Below are 18,746 nucleotides of genomic sequence, written 5' to 3' on the forward strand. Positions count from 1 at the left end.
CTTCCCTACACATAAATATTCTGGAACTAAGGGCCATTTACAATGCCCTAAGTCAGGCTAGACCCCTGCTTCAACACCGGCCGGTGCTGATCCAGTCAGACAACATCACGGCGGTCGCTCATGTAAACCGACAGGGTGGCACAAGAAGCAGGATGGCGATGGCAGAAGCCACAAGGATTCTCCGATGGGCGGAAAATCATGTGTTAGCACTGTCAGCAGTGTTCATTCCCGGAGTGGACAACTGGGAAGCAGACTTTCTCAGCAGACACGACCTCCACCCGGGAGAGTGGGGACTTCATCCAGAAGTCTTTCAAATGATTGTACACCGTTGGGAAAGGCCACAGATGGACATGATGGCGTCCCGCCTCAACAAAAAGCTACAAAGATATTGCGCCAGGTCAAGGGACCCTCAGGCGATAGCTGTGGACGCTCTAGTAACACCGTGGTACCAGTCGGTGTATGTGTTCCCTTCTCTGCCTCTCATACCCAGGGTAATGAGAATAATAAGAAGGAGAGGAGTAAGAACTATACTCATTGTTCCGGATTGGCCAAGAAGAGCTTGGTACCCAGAACTCCAAGAAATGATCTCACAGGACCCATGGCCTCTGCCGCTCAGACAGGACCTGCTGCAGCAGGGGGCCTGTCTGTTCCAAGACGTACCGCGGCTGCGTTTGACGGCATGGCGGTTGAACGCCGGATCCTGAAGGAAAAGGGCTTTCCGGAGGAAGTTATCCCTACGCTAATTAAAGCTAGGAAAGTAGTGAACGCAAACCATTATCACCGCATATGGCGGAAATATGTTGCGTGCTGTGAGGCCAGGAAGGCCCCAACGGAGGAATTTCAGCTAGGTCGATTTCTGCACTTCCTACAGTCAGGGGTGACTATGGGCCTAAAATTGGGTTCCATTAAGGTCCAGATTTCGGCTCTATCGATTTTCTTCCAAAATGGTACTGACTTCACTGCCTGAAGTTCAGACTTTTGTTAAGGGAGTGCTGCATAGTCAGCCCCCGTTTGTGCCTCCAGTGGCATCGTGGGATCTCAACGTGGTGTTGGATTTCCTGAAGTCGCATTGGATGAGCCACTTAAATCCGTGGAGCTAAAATACCTCACGTGGAAAGTGGTCATGCTGTTGGCCTTGGCGTCGGCCAGGCGTGTATCAGAATTAGCGGTTTTATCATGCAAAAGCCCTTATCTAATTTTTTTATATGGATAGGGCGGAATTGAGGACTCGTTCCCAATTCCTTCCTAAGGTGGTATCAGTTTTCATGTGAACCAACCTATTGTGGTGCCTGCGGCTACTTGGGGCTTGGAGGATTCCAAGTTACTGGACGTAGTCAGGGCCCTGAAAAATATATGTTTCCAGGACGGCTGGAGTCAGGAAAACTGACTCGCTATTTATCCTGTATGCACCCAACAAGCTGGGTGCTCCTGCTTCTAAGCAGACTATTGCTCGCTGGATCTGTAGCACGATTCAACTTGCACATTTTGCGGCTGGACTGCCGCACCCTAAATCTGTAAAAGCCCATTCCACGAGGAAAGTGGGCTCTTCTTGGGCGGCTGCCCGAGGGGTCTCGGCTTTACAAATTTGCCGAGCTGTTACTTGGTCGGGTTCAAACACTTTTGCAAGAGTCTACAAGTTTGATACCCTGGCTGAGGAGGACCTAGAGTTTGCTCATTCGGGGCTGCAGAGTCATCCGCACTCTCCCGCCCGTTTGGGAGCTTTGGTATAATCCCCATGGTCCTTACGGAGTCCCAGCATCCACTTAGGACGTCAGAGAAAATAAGATTTTACTCACCGGTAAATCTATATCTCGTAGTCCGTAGTGGATGCTGGGCGCCCATCCCAAGTGCGGATTGTCTGCAATACTTGTATATAGTTATTGCCTAACTAAAGGGTTATTGTTGAGCCATCTGTTGAGAGGCTCAGTTATATTTCATACTGTTAACTGGGTATAGTATCACGAGTTATATGGTGTGATTGGTGTGGCTAGTATGAGTCTTACCCGGGATTCAAAATCCTTCCTTATTGTGTCAGCTCTTCCGGGCACAGTATCCTAACTGAGGTCTGGAGAAGGGTCATAGTGGGAGGAGCCAGTGCACACCAGGTAGTCCTAAAGCTTTCTTTAGTTGTGCCCAGTCTCCTGCGGAGCCGCTATTCTCCATGGTCCTTACGGAGTCCCAGCATCCACTACGGACTACGAGAAATAGATTTACCGGTGAGTAAAATCTTATTTTTTGTCTCCAATTGCAAAGCGCAGCGGAAACTGTTAAGAAATAAAATGGACATGTCAACAGAAAAGTTGAATTCCAAATTTTAAAAATTAGAGAAACATAGTCAAGTATCCAAATAAAATTAATCAGGAATCCCATTAATTGATCAATTGTTTGCCCATAGGGGCTAATTCAGACCTGATTGGTGCTGTGTGTGTTTTCGCACAGCAGCGATCAGGCCTGAGCTGCGCAAGCCGCAGTGCGCCGGCGCATGGCCGACAGCCGACGGCTGTCTTAGCCCTGCGATCGCCTCTGCCTGATTGACAGGCAGAGGCGGTTGCTGGGCAGGAGGGGGCGGGATTGTGGTGTCTAGGGGGCGCGGTCCAGGCAACACAGGCGTGCCCAGACCATTGGGGGGGGGGGGGCGCACCTCGGCGGCTGCGTGACGTCACATGCAGCCGCTGTGACCAGGGCTGTGACGAATAGCTCCCTGCCAGCGCGCAAGAGCTGCTCTTCCAGTACAAAAGCATCATCGCTGTGCGATGCTATTGTACTTGTGTGGGTTAGTCGGCCCTGACATGCGGGGCGGAATAGCCCTGTGCTGTGTCCCCCCGCATGTCAGAGAAGCTGATTGTAGATGTGCTAAATTTCAGGTCAGGTCTGAATCACCCCATAGTTCCAGCAGCCAAAATGGTTGCCTCTACTTTAGTAGAAATAATAATGCAGAGTTGGCTAAGCAGTTAAACTGGAATCACACAGAGAAGAAATGTGTTTTGAGAACTATAACATTTTACTTCACTTTTGCATCTTATTGATGTGCTTGACTGAGGTATGCCATAAACTTGTGTGGCAGTACCATACTTACCTACTCTCCCGGAAGCTGCGGGAGGCTCCCGTTTTTTGGGGTAGCCCCCCACACCCCCGGAAGAGTGGGCAGGTCTCCCGCATCCTGCTCGCATCTTAGTGATGCGAGCAGGATGGAGATAACCTCCCGGATTCGCGGGTCCGTCGGGTGGAGAAGGGGTTAAAATGACGCAAATCGCTCATTTTAGCCCCGCCCCCTTCCCACGGACCCGCGAATCGCGGCATTTCCCGATGCGGGGGTGGGGCTTAGTGATGTCACAGTCCCCCCCCCCCCCCCGAAGACACCTGCTGCGTCTCCTCTCCGGGCTTCTCCTACATATAGTCCTACATACACCATAATCCCCACAACTAAATATACAGCCATATTAAATTGCCTTTGTCTTTTAATACATAAATATATAAATGTCTGCATACATATTGAAAACTGTTACTTAATATAGTAACATTTGTTGGGTTTATTAACCATTGGGAAATATAGGAAAGAAAGCCAGAGTGGATAAATCCTTTATCCTGCGGAGAGTGACTCGCATGAAATTATCAATCCCTCCACTTTTGTTTTTAAAACATGAATGACAGCTTTTTGGACAAGTGCAAGATAAAAATACTCTCTGATGAACATCCAATGTATCTGAGCAGACGTTGTTTGTAGGCGGTCATTAGAAGCCGCAAGCTGTAAAAATGCTGCACTTTTCCATTTGTGATAAAAAGCTTCTAAAGTAGGCGTGATAGCTTCTACTGTATTCTGGTAAAGCACCCTGTGCTATAACATTTTGGGGGAGATTCAAATGTTTGAAAAGTCAGTTGGGAGTCTGTTTTTTTCCTATCTAATAGACAGGAATAAACAGACACCCAACCGACTTTTCAGACATTTGAATCTCCCCCTTAGAGGCCCTACACACTGGCCGATTTTTTGAAAGATATGAACGATCTCGTTCATAAATGAACGAGAACTCGTTCATATCTTTCAGTGTGGAGACTCCAGCGATGAACGATGCGCGGCCCCGCGCTCGTTCATCGCTGGTCTCCCGTCGGCTGTGCATGCAGGCCAATATGGACGATCTCGTCCATATTTGCCTGCACTTCAATGCAGCCGCGTGACGGGGGGAGTGAAGAAACTTCACTCCCCCCGTCACTGCCCCCCCGCCGCCGGGTCGCTCGTCGGCCGTATCGGCCGTCGGGCACCTCGGCGGCGCATCGGGAAATGAGTAGGGCCCATTAGTCTCCCTAGAGCTCTTACACACTTGCATCAAAATATTTTTATGAGCATGTAACAGTGGTGGAACATGTTAACTGGAATGGAAATGGAACCCTTTGGTTCCAATAGCTCCATACCCACTTGCGTTTGTGATATGTTGAACATATCCTCATGTATCAACTGCCTATAAATTGTCTGTTATTACCCAGTCTTGGTTTATTTCTGTTTTGTTCTCAGTTCTAAAGTGCAACAGAATATGCTGGCACTGCGTAAGTAAATGCTAATAAATAAATAATAAATACTTATGGTCTGTAGAGAGCGCAGTTTCAGTGTAGGTTCTCCAATGCTGAATTCTCCATTTACACAAGTTCACTGCAAGTGAGCTTGTCCTCAAATGACTGTTCTCGACCACTGTATTATGTCAAGCTTGAGTTTTTTATTCAAATTTGGCGCCCGAGGCATTTAACCATGTGGGTAATCTATTTTATCCATTTTTTTTTGTAAGCCCTCAGCCTTCAAATGTAACATTGCCCTTGTCAAAGACTTATTGTACTGTTGCAGGTGTGTTCTATGAATTCTGTTGTGTTATTGTGTTATTGTTATCTGCCACATACAAGGAAGATTATTGTTGTTGAACGGCAGATCTTAGAATGCAGAAACAGTTATCACAAACCATTTACTCCTGACTATAACGTCAGCAGAGTTGAGAAAAGTGTCAACGGCGAATAAGTCTGGCTGCTGACTGCGATGTGAAGTCTCACCTAGAGAGCTGCTGTGTCCTTAGCACCTCCATGAGAAATACGCAGTGCGTGAGACTGCAGGCGACATTAACAATTTCACTGCTTGACGAATCTTTGTAAACGCTTTCAGATATGATGGAGTTAATAGAGAAATAAAATAACCAGCATCTCCTGCAAGATGAATCCTGTGTCCTTTTATCCTTTAGAAAATTCAGAAAAACACTTTATTTTTAAATAACATGCATTTAGTTGTGTATGTTGGGTAAGTTTTCACCTGTTTACGTTCTTCAGGTGCAAGGTTTCATTTTTAGGAGTTATTTTTTTATTTATTTATCATCACCTTTTAAGGGTGCATTCGTTGATCTACTATACTATCATTTTGCATTGTGGTGGTGGTGGTGGTGGTGGTGTTTTGATGAACCCAACGTGTCAGCTGAAATCATTTATGTAAATGAATCATTAAATGATGTAACAAATAGTGTGTGGCAAATGCTTTATAACTTATTGAGAAAAATAAACATTGAAAGAAATACTGACTTGCTAGTGTTCAGTACATGTCTGTAGCATAATAAAATGTGTACATTTAACAACTGGGCCGGTATGTAATGAAGGCCGAGTTTGGTGGCTGTGCGGGATGCTGGCTGAACTCTGTTGTTTTTTTTAAAGGGGCAATCACTTACAAGGCTTAACCATCCCACGCAGCCACCGAACTCATTGGCTGTGCTAATTAGCATTGGTCCCAGTCCTCCAATGGAAGGCTTAAAGCCTGGCCCAGAGTCAAGTAACGTTGGGCCCCTCCTGGTACTCCTGGTCTGTTGGAACCAAGGAACAATTATAGATACAAATAGTGCCTCATTATTTTCTGTAAATAATAGTTCCCCCTTTTCATGTTCTAATTTAATGTTACCCCCATATTTATTTGAATAGTAATTGTGCCTCCATATTTACATCAATAGCTAATGACTCCACCTTTTATATTTGGATAGTTAATTATGGCCCAGTACGTTTTGTTATTGAGCCTCCAACTGTTGCTCCCTAACATTTTCCATATCTAGTGGTATCAGTATTTGCCTACCTTTTCCTGATCTTACATAATCCATAGGTACAAAACAAAAACGTTGAAGCGAGATGGCCCCCTCTCAATTAGCTCTCAATGCAAAATAAGTTACTGTCCGGTATGTCGGTCTGTTTAATAGGTTGCAGGTCAGTCCGGAGCAGATGAGCTAACACTGGAGTCGAGCACTCACTTGGTAAGGTATACGTTTAATTTGCCTGTTGTCGGGACCCTGGCGGTCAGGACATAGACGCTGGAATCCCGACAGCTGGCAATGCCGCCATCCGGAATACCAGCGCTGCAGGACTATTCCCACTCGTGGGTGTCCACAACATCCATAGAGTGGGAATAGAACCTGGGGCGAAAGCAGTGAGCCACCGAGCCCGCAGCATGGCAATCGCAGAGTGGTAAGCGTAGCGAGCCCACAAGGGGACTCTTTGCGCTCACCCCGCTGCCGGCATCCTGGCCACCAGTAAATCAAACTGAATCCCTTGGTAAACATGGCTACAGAAGCAGCACAGTGCTGTTCTGATGAAGAATGTGAACACTAGGAGTATTTGTTGCCTCATAGAGATTTTATGCTGTGTGCTTCCTTATCTATATTCTGTTTACTGTATGTTTAAGCGAAGGAGGGAATATGATAACAAACATTGTTTTACATGTGTAGTGTATACTATGTCTGATAAGGTTTCTTCTTTCACTCTGTTTTTCTTTAGGGAACCCTGATAAAGCATTTATGTGAGCACATTTTACATGGCAATACTACAAGCAGTGATATCATCATGTACTACACCACGGTAATAAGCTCTCACAGTATATGTTAGCAGAAATCAAATATGGGACATCACATAACCAAGCTAGTCTTATTTTAGGTGCATTTGACAAAGTTCTGAATGCCCCTTGTAATTTTTTCTAAAAAGGACACACAGTAGGCAGGATATAAAGTGGACGAGTCAGAGGGTTAGAATAAGAGCAGCAGCAGAGAATGTTAAAGCTCCAATAGCTTCTTCATGTCCCATGTCTTAAGCCCAGTACCCACGGGCCGATGCAGGAGAGATGTGTGCTGAGCGAACCGCTCAGCACACATCTCTCCTGCCGCTCAGCACAGCACGATCTGTGCTGAGCGTGCGGGGGGAGACGGGGGGGCCGCTCACTTCACCCAGCGGGTGAAGTGAGCGACCCGCTAGATTGGCCTGCATGGAGGCCAATCTAGCAGCAGCGATAGCGATGTGCGGGGCCGCGCATCGATATCGCTGAGGAAGCTACACACGGAGCGATCATGCTGATATTCTAAGCAATCTACTCAGATTGCTTAGAATATCGCTCCGTGAGTACCCCCCTTTAGCATACTTCAAGTGTGTGGGTGAGGGTCAGTTATAGCCAATCGGCAGCACAGTGTAGGAATGAAATTCTCCTGCAAGAGTGTCAATGTCCAATGCAGCTCTGTATGATATACGTAATATGCATACATCCAACCTATTTATATTTAGAAATACATCTTGTGGTTTTCCATGCATTCACCATAGCTATTTAAAAATTGTTGTTTGCATTGATATTTTCTCTAACGTCCTAGAGGATGCTGGGACTCCGACAGGACCATGGGGATAGACGGGCTACGCAGGAGACATGGGCACTTTAAGAAAGACTTTGACTCTGGGTGTGCACTGGCTCCTCCCTCTATGCCCCTCCTCCAGACCTCAGTTTGATACTGTGCCCAGTGGTGACTGGGTGCATTTCAGGAGCTCTCCTGAGTTTCCTGTAAGAAAGCATTTTTGTTAGGTTTTTTATTTTCAGGGAGCCTGCTGGCAACAGACTCCCTGCATCGGGGGACTGAGGAGAGAGAAACAGACCCACTTCTCTGAGTTTCAGGGCTCTGTTTCTTAGGCTACTGGACACCATTAGCTCCAGAGGGATCGGTACGCAGGTCTCACCGTCGCCGTCCGTCCCGGAGCCGTGCCGCCGTCCTCCTCGCAGAGCCGGAAGAAAGAAGCCGAGTGAGTATGTGAGGAAAAGACCATCTGAGGCGGCAGAAGACGTTTGGATCTTCACTGAGGTAACGCACAGCACTGCAGCTGTGCGCCATTATTCCCCTTCACCTCACACACTTCGGTCACTGTAAGGGTGCAGGGCGCAGGGGGGGCGATAGATAGATATATATATACATGTACAGCTGGGCACTGTACATGTATATAAAGAGCCACCGCCATGTATTGAAATATTTGAGCGGGCCACAAGCCCGCCGCAGAGGGGGTGGGGCTTCTCCCTCAGCACTCACCAGCGCCATTTTTCTCCACAGCACAGCTGAGAGAAAGCTCCCCGGACTCTCCCCTGTTTGACACACGGTGACAGAGGGTTTTAAAGTAGAGGGGGGGCACATAATTGGCGCATATACACAAAACAGCGCTACTGGGTAAACATTCTGTGTTTTTTCCAGGGTCATATAGCGCTGGGGTGTGTGCTGGCATACTCTCTCTCTGTCTCTCCAAAGGGCCTGGTGGGGAACCTGTCTTCAGAAAAGAGCTTCCCTGTGTATGTGTGGTGTGTCAGTACGTGTGTGTCGACATGTCTGAGGTTGAGGGCTCACCTAAGGAGGAGGGGGAGTTTATGAATGTTAGGTCTCTGTCGGCGGTGCCGACGCTGGACTGGATGGATATGTGGAATGTTTTAAGTGCAAATGTTAATTTATTGCACAAAAGGCTAGACAAAGCCGAAGCTGGGGCACAGTCAGGGAGTCAACCCATGCCTGTCCCTATGTCGCCGGGACCTTCGGGGTCTCAAAAGCGCCCACTATCCCAAATAGTTGACACAGATACCGACACGGATTCAGACTCCAGTGTCGTTTACGATGATACTGTTATGATTCCAGCACTCTGGTCAGAGGAGATCTTATGGCAAGGACCGGAGCACTGGAACGGAATACTGGGGAAGGGAGCAGGACAGGAAAATAGCCCCTGGCGCCCTAACTCTGTTGTCTCACCCGTGTTGTCAGAAATCCCCTGCGAGACTATGGTTTCTTGAGCCCTTGGCAGCCGCGTTTGAAGGGCGGATTATGTCTGCCCAACTTCGATGCCCCCCGGTCTTAATGAGAGACAAAGGGAAACCCGAGACAGGGTGATAACAAGAGGCCCTCTAACTAAACAACCAGGCCAGGGGCTAAGCAAAGTCAAAACTATAATATGTGCGGAACAACCGCCAGGGAAAAGGACAACCAAAATATCCACTTGTCCAATTCTCCTACCCGGCACCGCCGAGTACCAGAGAGGACTTGTGGAAGCGGAACTCTCCGCAAATGCTCCAAACACAAAATATCAAAGGTAAAGCGGCTGAGCCGCAACACACGGCAGAGCCGCAACTCACGAACACCACTGGATATAAAACGGTGATCAGTCAGGACTCCAGGGAACCAAACGACCTCTTGGGATGAGATGACAACTCCCGAATACCGGACTTCTGAGGACTGGAATGACCGGATACAGCAGGACTGGAAACAGACTCTCAGCAAACAAAGGCAGCATGCAGGAAGCTATTACCGGCGTCTGTGAGAAGCCCTGGGAGTGTATTTAACAAGGAGTCCTCCAATCAGCTGCTAAAGGCTGATTAGAATAAATGCCGTGCAGCTGCCTTGCTGCACGGCCAGAGAGCAGGTGAATATCTTAATTTCCTAAAGCCTAGCAACGGGGAACGCGGTCCGCCAGTGGCGTCCCCGTTGCTAGGATCCGTGCGGCTCAGCGCGCCCGGCGTCTAGCGTTGCTAGGGAGCCGGCGGCTGTACGCGCACGGCGTCTCTAGTTGCTAGGCGCCGGGCCGCGCAGTCAAGCGGACCCCGGCGCCTAACAGTATCCCCCCCTTGAGGAGGGGTCAAGGAACCCCTAAAGCCAGGTTTCTGAGGAAATTCCCGAAAAAATGCCCTCTTGAGTCTCGGGGCATGAAGATCCTTATCCAGGACCCAAGACCTTTCCTCCGGACCATAGCCTTTCCAGTGAACTAGAAAATACAGCCGACCCCGGGACAATTTGGAATCGAGAACCTTCTCTACCAAGAACTCCTGTTGTCCCTGTACATCCACTGGAGATCTACCCTGAGAGATCTTCCGAGGAAATCTACTGGAAGAAACGTATTGTTTCAACAGGGAACAATGAAACGTATTTCCAATCCTGAGAGATCTTGGTAAACGTAACCGAAAGGCAACTGGGTTGACTCTTTTAATAATAAGAAATGGCCCAATAAATTTGGGTCCCAGTCTAGCCGAGGATTGTCGAAGCCTGATGTTGCGAGTCGACAACCACACCCTATCTCCCACCTTAAAAGTGCAAGGACGTCGGAGCCTGTCAGAAAATTTCTTCTCTCGAAAGGCCGCTTTTCTGAGAGCAAGGTGCACCTTTTTCCAAATGGCTCTGAGATGGGAGGTTAAGGTTAGCGAGGAGACTGAGGAATGATGAAAAAAAGAATTAGCTCTGGGGTGAAAACCAAAAACTGAAAAGAATGGAGACTCTTTAGTGGAGGAATGACAAGAATTATTGTAAGCAAATTCAGCCAACGGAAGAAACTCGGACCAATCATTCTGGAGTTTGGCTGAATACAAGCGCAAATATTGTTTCAATGATTGGTTGACTCGTTCGGTTTGCCCGTTGGATTGTGGGTGGTAACCGGATGTTAACGACAATTTCATCTTCAATGAGGCACAAAAACATTTCCAGAATTGTGCGATGAATTGTGGACCCCGATCAGAAACAATATCAGTAGGCAACCCATGAAGCCTGAATACATGGCGGAGAAACAAAACTGCCAACCCTTGGGCAGAAGGCAATCGGGGAAGAGAAATAAAATGAGCCATTTTACTAAAACGGTCCACTACCACCCATATGACTCGGAATCCGGCTGAAAGGGGAAGGTCAACCACAAAATCCATGGAAATATGAGACCACGGCCTGAGAGGAACATTTAAGGGCATAACTTGCCCGATGGGCAAGGAACGGGGAACCTTATGTTGTGCACAAACCTGACATGAATAAACAAATTCCTTGACGTCTTTAGAAAGACCAGGCCACCATACTGAGCGAGAGACTAACTCCAATGTCTTAGAGACTCCTGGATGCCCTGAAATTTTGTTATCATGGAATTCCGTTAAAACAGTAGCTCTCAAAAACTCAGGGACGTAAAGACGACCAGCAGGAGTAATTCTAGGAGCTTGGTGTTGAAGCTGTTTTAACTGGGTAAATAAATCTTGTGTGAGGCCCGCCCAGATGACCGAAGGTGGAAGTATGGGGGTAACAGGATTGTTATTGTGAACCGGAAGAAAGCTACGTGACAGGGCATCAGCCTTAGTATTCTTGGAACCAGGCCTGAAAGTGATTATAAATTTGAAACGCGTAAAAAATAATGCCCAACGTGCCTGCCGGGCATTAAGCCGCTTAGCCGATTCAATGTATTGCAGGTTCTTATGGTCAGTCAATACCGAAATAGTATGTTTTGCTCCCTCCAGCCAATGCCTCCACTCCTCGAAAGCCCACTTTACCGCCAGTAACTCCCGATTACCAACGTCATAGTTGGATTCAGCGGAGGAGAATTTCCTGGACATAAAGGCACAAGGATGTAACTCCAGAGACTCCGGATCCTTTTGAGAAAGGATAGCCCCCACTCCAACCTCCGAGGCATCAACCTCCACCACAAAGGGCAATTCCGGATTAGGATGTCTGAGGACTGGAGCCGAGACAAAGGCTTGTTTCAAGGCCCGGAAGGACAACTCAGCTTCACGCGACCAGTTGGTAGGATCCGCTCCTTTCTTTGTCAGAGCTACAATGGGAGCAACCAGGTCAGAAAAAGAATGAATGAACCTCCTATAATAATTCGCAAACCCTAAAAAGCGCTGAATTGCTTTTAAATTGGTGGGTTGCGCCCAACTAAGGATGGCCTGGAGTTTCTTTGGTTCCATGGAAAATCCCTGAGGGGAAATTATGTACCCTAAAAAAGATACTTCCGTGACATGAAACTCACACTTCTCCAACTTGGCATATAAATGATTCTCACGTAACTTTTGAAGAACCAGACGCACCTGGGTAACATGTTGTTCCATTGATTCAGAAAAAATCAGGATGTCGTCTAAGTAAACGACCACGAATTTCCCTAGGAAGTCACGGAGCACATCGTTAATGAGGTCTTGAAAAACTGCCGGAGCATTGGACAGGCCGAACGGCATCACCAGGTATTCGTAGTGACCCGACTGAGTACTGAAGGCCGTTTTCCACTCATCTCCAGATTTAATTCGGATGAGGTTGTACGCTCCTCTAAGGTCAATTTTAGAAGAAATCATAGCAGAACGTAACTGATCAAAGAGTACAGAAATCAACGGCAAAGGATAGGTGTTTTTAACTGAGATCTTATTCAGGGCTCTAAAATCAATGCAAGGTCTAAGCGAGCCATCCTTTTTCTCCACAAAGAAGAAGCCTGCACTTAAAGGAGATTTTGATGGTCTAATAAATCCTTTCTCAAGGCTCTCCTTTACATAATCATTCATAGCCGCAGTTTCTGGCCCGGATAATGCATATAATCTTCCCTTTGGCAATGCGGCACCAGGAATTAACTCAATAGCACAATCATAAGTCCGATGGGGAGGCAGAATGTCCGCATTGCCTTTGGAGAAAACATCAGCAAACTCCTGGTATTCCACCGGAATGAGTTCTGGAATGATAGCTGCTACTCTGACTGGAAACGTGATACATTCCTTATCACAAAAAGTACCCCATTGTGAAATCTCCCCCGACCGCCAATCAATGGTGGGATTATGAAAGGCCAGCCAAGGGTGACCCAGAACAACTGGAACTGCTGGGCAATGTGTAAGAAAGAACTCTATTTTCTCAGAATGTAGAGCTCCTACTGTAAGTAGTACAGGGGGTGTATGGAGAGAAATAATCCCATTAGACAGCGGACTCCCATCTAAGCCATGCATGGTGACACACCTACCCAAAGGTAACTGAGGAATGCCTAAGGCCTTAGCCCAAGTTAAATCCATAAAGTTTCCTGCAGCTCCACTGTCAACAAAAGCCGACACCGAAGAACTGAGGCTGCCAAAGGAAACTTTAACTGGGACTAAAAGGGAGTTATTCGAGGAGATAAGCTGCAGACCTAGGTGAACCCCCTCACAATTTACCTGGTCAAAGCGTTTCCCCGACTTGTTCGGACAATTACGAGCAAAATGTCCCTTACCCCCACAGTACAGACAAAGACCAGAATTTTGCCTTCTGGCTCTTTCTTCAGGAGACAGCCGGGAGAGACCCATCTGCATGGGCTCCTCTACGTCTTCAGGAATGGAATATACACACGGACTTGACCTTACAGGTGCTCCTTTTTCAGCCCTCTGCTCTCTGAGATGACGATCAATCTTAATAGAAAGCTCCATGAGTTTATCGAGAGTCTCAGGAGCGAGGTACTGAAGGAGACTGTCTTTTATAGACTCTGATAAGCCGAGGCGAAACTGACTGCGCAGGGCTGGGTCATTCCAGCCACAGTCGTTCGACCAACGGCGAAACTCCGTACAATAAACCTCCGCAGGATTTCTACCCTGTCTGAGAGCGCGCAACTGACTTTCAGCGGACGCCTCTCTATCAGGGTCATCATACAAGAGCCCTAAAGACTCAAAAAAAGCGTCAACTGACAACAATGCCGGATCCTCTGCTCTTAAACCAAATGCCCAGGTCTAAGGATCCCCCTGGAGCAAAGAAATAATAATCCCGACCCGCTGAGATTCAGTACCCGAGGAAGTCGGTCTTAAACGAAAATAAAGTTTACAGGATTCTTTAAAATTAAAAAACTCTTTTCTATCACCAGAAAAACGGTCAGGCAAATGCATCTTTGGTTCAGGGACTACCCCTGGGGAAGCTCGCAAAAGATCTTCCTGCGACTTTCCCCGAAGAGAAAGATCCTGAACCATCTGAGTAAGTTCTTGAATCTGGCTGACTAAGAGCTGACCAGGATTTGGCCCTAAACCTGTTGGATTCATGAGGCCGATAAACTCTCACAAAACTGAATGAGAAAAAATTAAACCCCGTTTAATTTTAAGTTTTGGTATGGCCGGTAATAATGTTATGATTCCAGCACTCTGGTCAGAGGAGATCTTATGGCAAGGACCGGAGCACTGGAACGGAATACTGGGGAAGGGAGCAGGACAGGAAAATAGCCCCTGGCGCCCTAACTCTGTTGTCTCACCCGTGTTGTCAGAAATCCCCTGCGAGACTATGGTTTCTTGAGCCCTTGGCAGCCGCGTTTGAAGGGCGGATTATGTCTGCCCAACTTCGATGCCCCCCGGTCTTAATGAGAGACAAAGGGAAACCCGAGACAGGGTGATAACAAGAGGCCCTCTAACTAAACAACCAGGCCAGGGGCTAAGCAAAGTCAAAACTATAATATGTGCGGAACAACCGCCAGGGAAAAGGACAACCAAAATATCCACTTGTCCAATTCTCCTACCCGGCACCGCCGAGTACCAGAGAGGACTTGTGGAAGCGGAACCCTCCGCAAATGCTCCAAACACAAAATATCAAAGGTAAAGCGGCTGAGCCGCAACACACGGCAGAGCCGCAACTCACGAACACCACTGGATATAAAACGGTGATCAGTCAGGACTCCAGGGAACCAAACGACCTCTTGGGATGAGATGACAACTCCCGAATACCGGACTTCTGAGGACTGGAATGACCGGATACAGCAGGACTGGAAACAGACTCTCAGCAAACAAAGGCAGCATGCAGGAAGCTATTACCGGCGTCTGTGAGAAGCCCTGGGAGTGTATTTAACAAGGAGTCCTCCAATCAGCTGCTAAAGGCTGATTAGAATAAATGCCGTGCAGCTGCCTTGCTGCACGGCCAGAGAGCAGGTGAATATCTTAATTTCCTAAAGCCTAGCAACGGGGAACGCGGTCCGCCAGTGGCGTCCCCGTTGCTAGGATCCGTGCGGCTCAGCGCGCCCGGCGTCTAGCGTTGCTAGGGAGCTGGCGGCTGTACGCGCACGGCGTCTCTAGTTGCTAGGCGCCGGGCCGCGCAGACAAGCGGACCCCGGCGCCTAACAGATACAAAATTACAGCCAAAGGTGGCTAAATGTATTCGATATATGATTATCGCAATAAAAGATGTGTTGCATATCACTGAGGAACCCCCTGTCCCTGACACGAGGGTAAACATGTATAAGGGAAAGAAGCCTGAGGTCTCCTTTCCCTCCTCACATGAGCTGAACGAATTATGTGAAAAAGCGTGGGAAACTCCAGACAAAAAACTGCAGATTCCCAAAAGGATCCTAACAGCGTATCCTTTCCCGTCGCAGGACAGGATACGGTGGGAATCCTCCCCTAGGGTGGAAAAGGCCTTGACGCGCTTATCAAAAAAGATAGCGCTTCCATCCCAAGATACGGCTACCCTCAAGGATCCTGCTGACCGCAAGCAGGAGGTTACCTAGAAGACCATTTACACACATTCTGGTACGTTACTCAGACCGGCTATTGCATCGGCCTGGGTTTGTAGTGCTGTAGCAGCATGGTGTTAGGGTCTCCTGCCCTGTGCTGCCACGTCGTCATGGCAACCGGGAGACAAGTGCTAGTGGAGTAACCTGAGCGCAGCTGATACTCCGGTTCGGGTCTTTTGCTGTGCAGTGGTTATAGGCTCTGTGCACGGCAGGGGATCCGGTGCTGGTTTTTGTGCTCACAGTCTGTGAGGTCTGAGTGGGGCGTGGACAGCACCTGCTTTATAAGGCCTCTTTTCAGGGTAAGCAGATGCTGCTGAATCTTTGTTGGTTAGTCAGTTCATGAAAGTTAGCCAGTACTGTGTAGCTTTGTATTTGTTTGTTGCTTACTGCAAATAGGCCTGGGGATTTGGTATTACACTCTGCCAATCCAGACCTAGCAGTAAGACTGGAGTCAGTCGTTTAGCTTGCTGGGGTTCTGTTACTACTCTGTGAACTTAGCAAGTTTGCGGCTGTATTCTAAGACTTGCCTGTCTAATCCTGTCTCACTGTGCTAGGTGTCAGGGGTCAGTTTAGTGGCAGTAAGCTAAAACCTGTGCACTGCAAGTGAGAAATAGGATTGTGGGGACTCTCCTTGTGTCTATCATTCCATCTCTGACCAAGGAGTTTACTGCCACACCCGTTGGTAACCCTTTAGGGTTTTGCTGTTGCCCTTAGCAACAGCATTTCGGGTTCTCTATGTATTAAAACACAACATCTTGCTTTTTCCATCTGTGCAGTTCTAATACAAGGGAGATACCCAGTTCCTTAGCCTCTGGGCTTCTCTGTTCACTTTGTGTGTATTTTGTTACCCTATTACCTTCTGTGTACGTTATGTCATATTCCCCAGTTTGTCTGTGAGTCCATTTGTTTTGCATAACAGTTCAAACACCAGTACATTCCTGCAGACACTGGAGTGCATAACAGTTCTGACACCAGTACTTTCCTGCAGGCACTGGTGTGCATAACATATTCAGCAGCCTAATACTCCTGTTGAAATTTTGTGGGAATATGGAGCATACCCCTCAAAATACGTTGCAACAGGTGGTCGATCAGGTGCAGGTCCTGACTCGACAATTTAATGATTTGTCCATTAAAATGCACACCTCCCAGGCTGCTGGTGGAGCTCCCGCAGCAGCAGCACCTGCAGGGGTTAAGGAGCCGAAAGTAAATCTCCCGGATCGTTTTTCTGGAGATCGCTCGCAGTTCTTTTGTTTCAAGGAGAGCTGCAAGCTATACTTCCGGCTTAGGCCTCAGTCTTCTGGGTCGGAGATTCAGCGGGTGGGCATAGTGATTTCCTTGCTACAAGGAGACCCACAGGTCTGGGCATATGGGTTGCAGCCTGACTGTCCGTCGCTTAAAAGTGTTGATGCTTTTTTTACGGCACTGGGCATGTTGTATGATGACCCTGACAAGACGGCCTCAGCCGAGGCTCAGATTTCGATCCTTAAGCAAGGGCGAAGGCCAGTTGAGGTTTACTGTACGGAGTTTCGGAGGTTGGCCCATGATACCCAGTGGAATGACCCAGCCCTGAGACACCAGTACCGAAGAGGTCTTTCTAACCAGATAAAGGACCAACTGGTACAATATCCCTTGCCTGATAGCTTGGATCAGCTCATGCAGTTATCCATCCGGGTGGATAGACGGCTGAGAGAGCGTAGGCTTGAAAGGGAGACTGAGATTTCCTTCCTTCCCAAGGGAACCTCAGACTCTGAGGAATTTTCTGAGGAGCCTATGCAGATTGGGGCTACCCGCCTCTCCTCGCGTGAGAAGACGCGGAGGAGACAGCAGGGGTTGTGTTTGTACTGTGGGAATAAAGGTCATGTGGTAGTATCATGCCCAGAAAAGCCGGAAAACTTCAGGGCCTGAGGGTGATGGGAAATATCCTGTCAGGCCAGAAGTCAGAATTTCCCAAGAAGACTTTTATCATTCCGGTGACCTTGAAGATCCTCGGTCAAACTGTCAAGACTGAGGCCTTTGTGGACAGTGGGGCCGACGGGGTTTTTATGGACCGCCAATTCGCCCTGAAACACTCTGTTCCCTTAGTACCCTTGGCATCGGAAATTGAGATTTGTGGGTTAAACGGGGAACCATTATCCCAAGGTAAAATTACCTCTTGCACTAGCCAGATTTCTTTGTTTATTGGAGCCACACACTCTGAAAAATTGTCCTTTTATGTGACTGTCTGTACTTTTGCCCCATTGGTGTTGGGGTTACCCTGGTTAAGGGCCCACAATCCTCAATTTGACTGGGTCTCTGGGGAGATTCTTAGTTGGGGTACTGATTGTTTCAGGAGTTGCTTGAGCCTTCCAGTCAGGCTCTCGCAGCTAAGTTTGCCAGGATTGCCAGGGTGTTATGCAGATTTTGCGGACGTGTTCTCCAAAAAAGTTGCAGAGGTACTACCTCCCCATCGCCCCTATGACTGTGCCATTGATTTGTTGCCAAATGCTAAGCTTCCCAAGAGCAGGTTGTACTCCCTGTCACGTCCTGAGACTCAGGCTATGGCAGAGTACATTCAGGAGAACTTGGCTAAGGGATTTATCAGACCTTCACAGTCTCCAGTTGGGTCGGGGTTCTTCTTCGTGGGTAAAAAGGACGGTTCGTTGCGACCCTGCATCGACTTCAGGGAATTGAACCGTATCACGATTAAAAACTCATACCCACTGCCTCTCATTTCGGTCTTGTTTGACCAGCTTCGTACTGCCACCATTTTTTCTAAGATTGACCTACGCGGTGCGTACAATCTAATCCGAATAAGAGAGGGGGATGAATGGAAGACTGCCTTTAATACCCACTCAGGGCATTATGAATATTTGGTGATGCCTTTTGGGCTCTGTAATGCCCCGGCAGTCTTCCAGGATTTCATGAATGATGTGCTCAGGGAATATTTGGATAGATTCTTAGTTGTATACTTAGATGACATCCTAATCTTCTCCCATTCCCTGGAGGAACATCGGAAGCATGTACGCTTAGTCCTCCAGAAACTCAGAGACCACCGGCTTGGGGCGAAGCTGGAGAAGTGCGAATTTGAAGTTCAGCAAATCGCATTTCTAGGATATATTATCTCCCCAGAAGGTTTCCAAATGGAGGGTTCCAAGGTACAGGCAGTCCTGGATTGGGTGCAGCCCACTAGTTTGAAGGCGCTTCAGCGTTTCCTGGGCTTTGCGAATTTTTATAGACGATTTATCGCTGGATTT

At 47.9% G+C, this 18,746-nt stretch overlaps 1 protein-coding gene across 1 annotated transcript in view; it reads left to right on the forward strand.

The window, feature by feature from the left end:
- AACS (acetoacetyl-CoA synthetase) overlaps positions 1-18,746 on the forward strand; it is a 386,016-nt gene that overhangs the window by 283,367 nt on the left and 83,903 nt on the right. Inside the window, exon 9 of the mRNA XM_063964600.1 lies at positions 6,781-6,861. Within this exon, the coding sequence (XP_063820670.1) occupies positions 6,781-6,861 (81 nt within the window). The remainder of the gene's footprint in view (positions 1-6,780; positions 6,862-18,746) is intronic.

Source organism: Pseudophryne corroboree, chromosome 1, assembly GCF_028390025.1.
Source record: "Pseudophryne corroboree isolate aPseCor3 chromosome 1, aPseCor3.hap2, whole genome shotgun sequence".
NCBI classification, from domain to species: Eukaryota; Metazoa; Chordata; class Amphibia; order Anura; family Myobatrachidae; genus Pseudophryne; species Pseudophryne corroboree.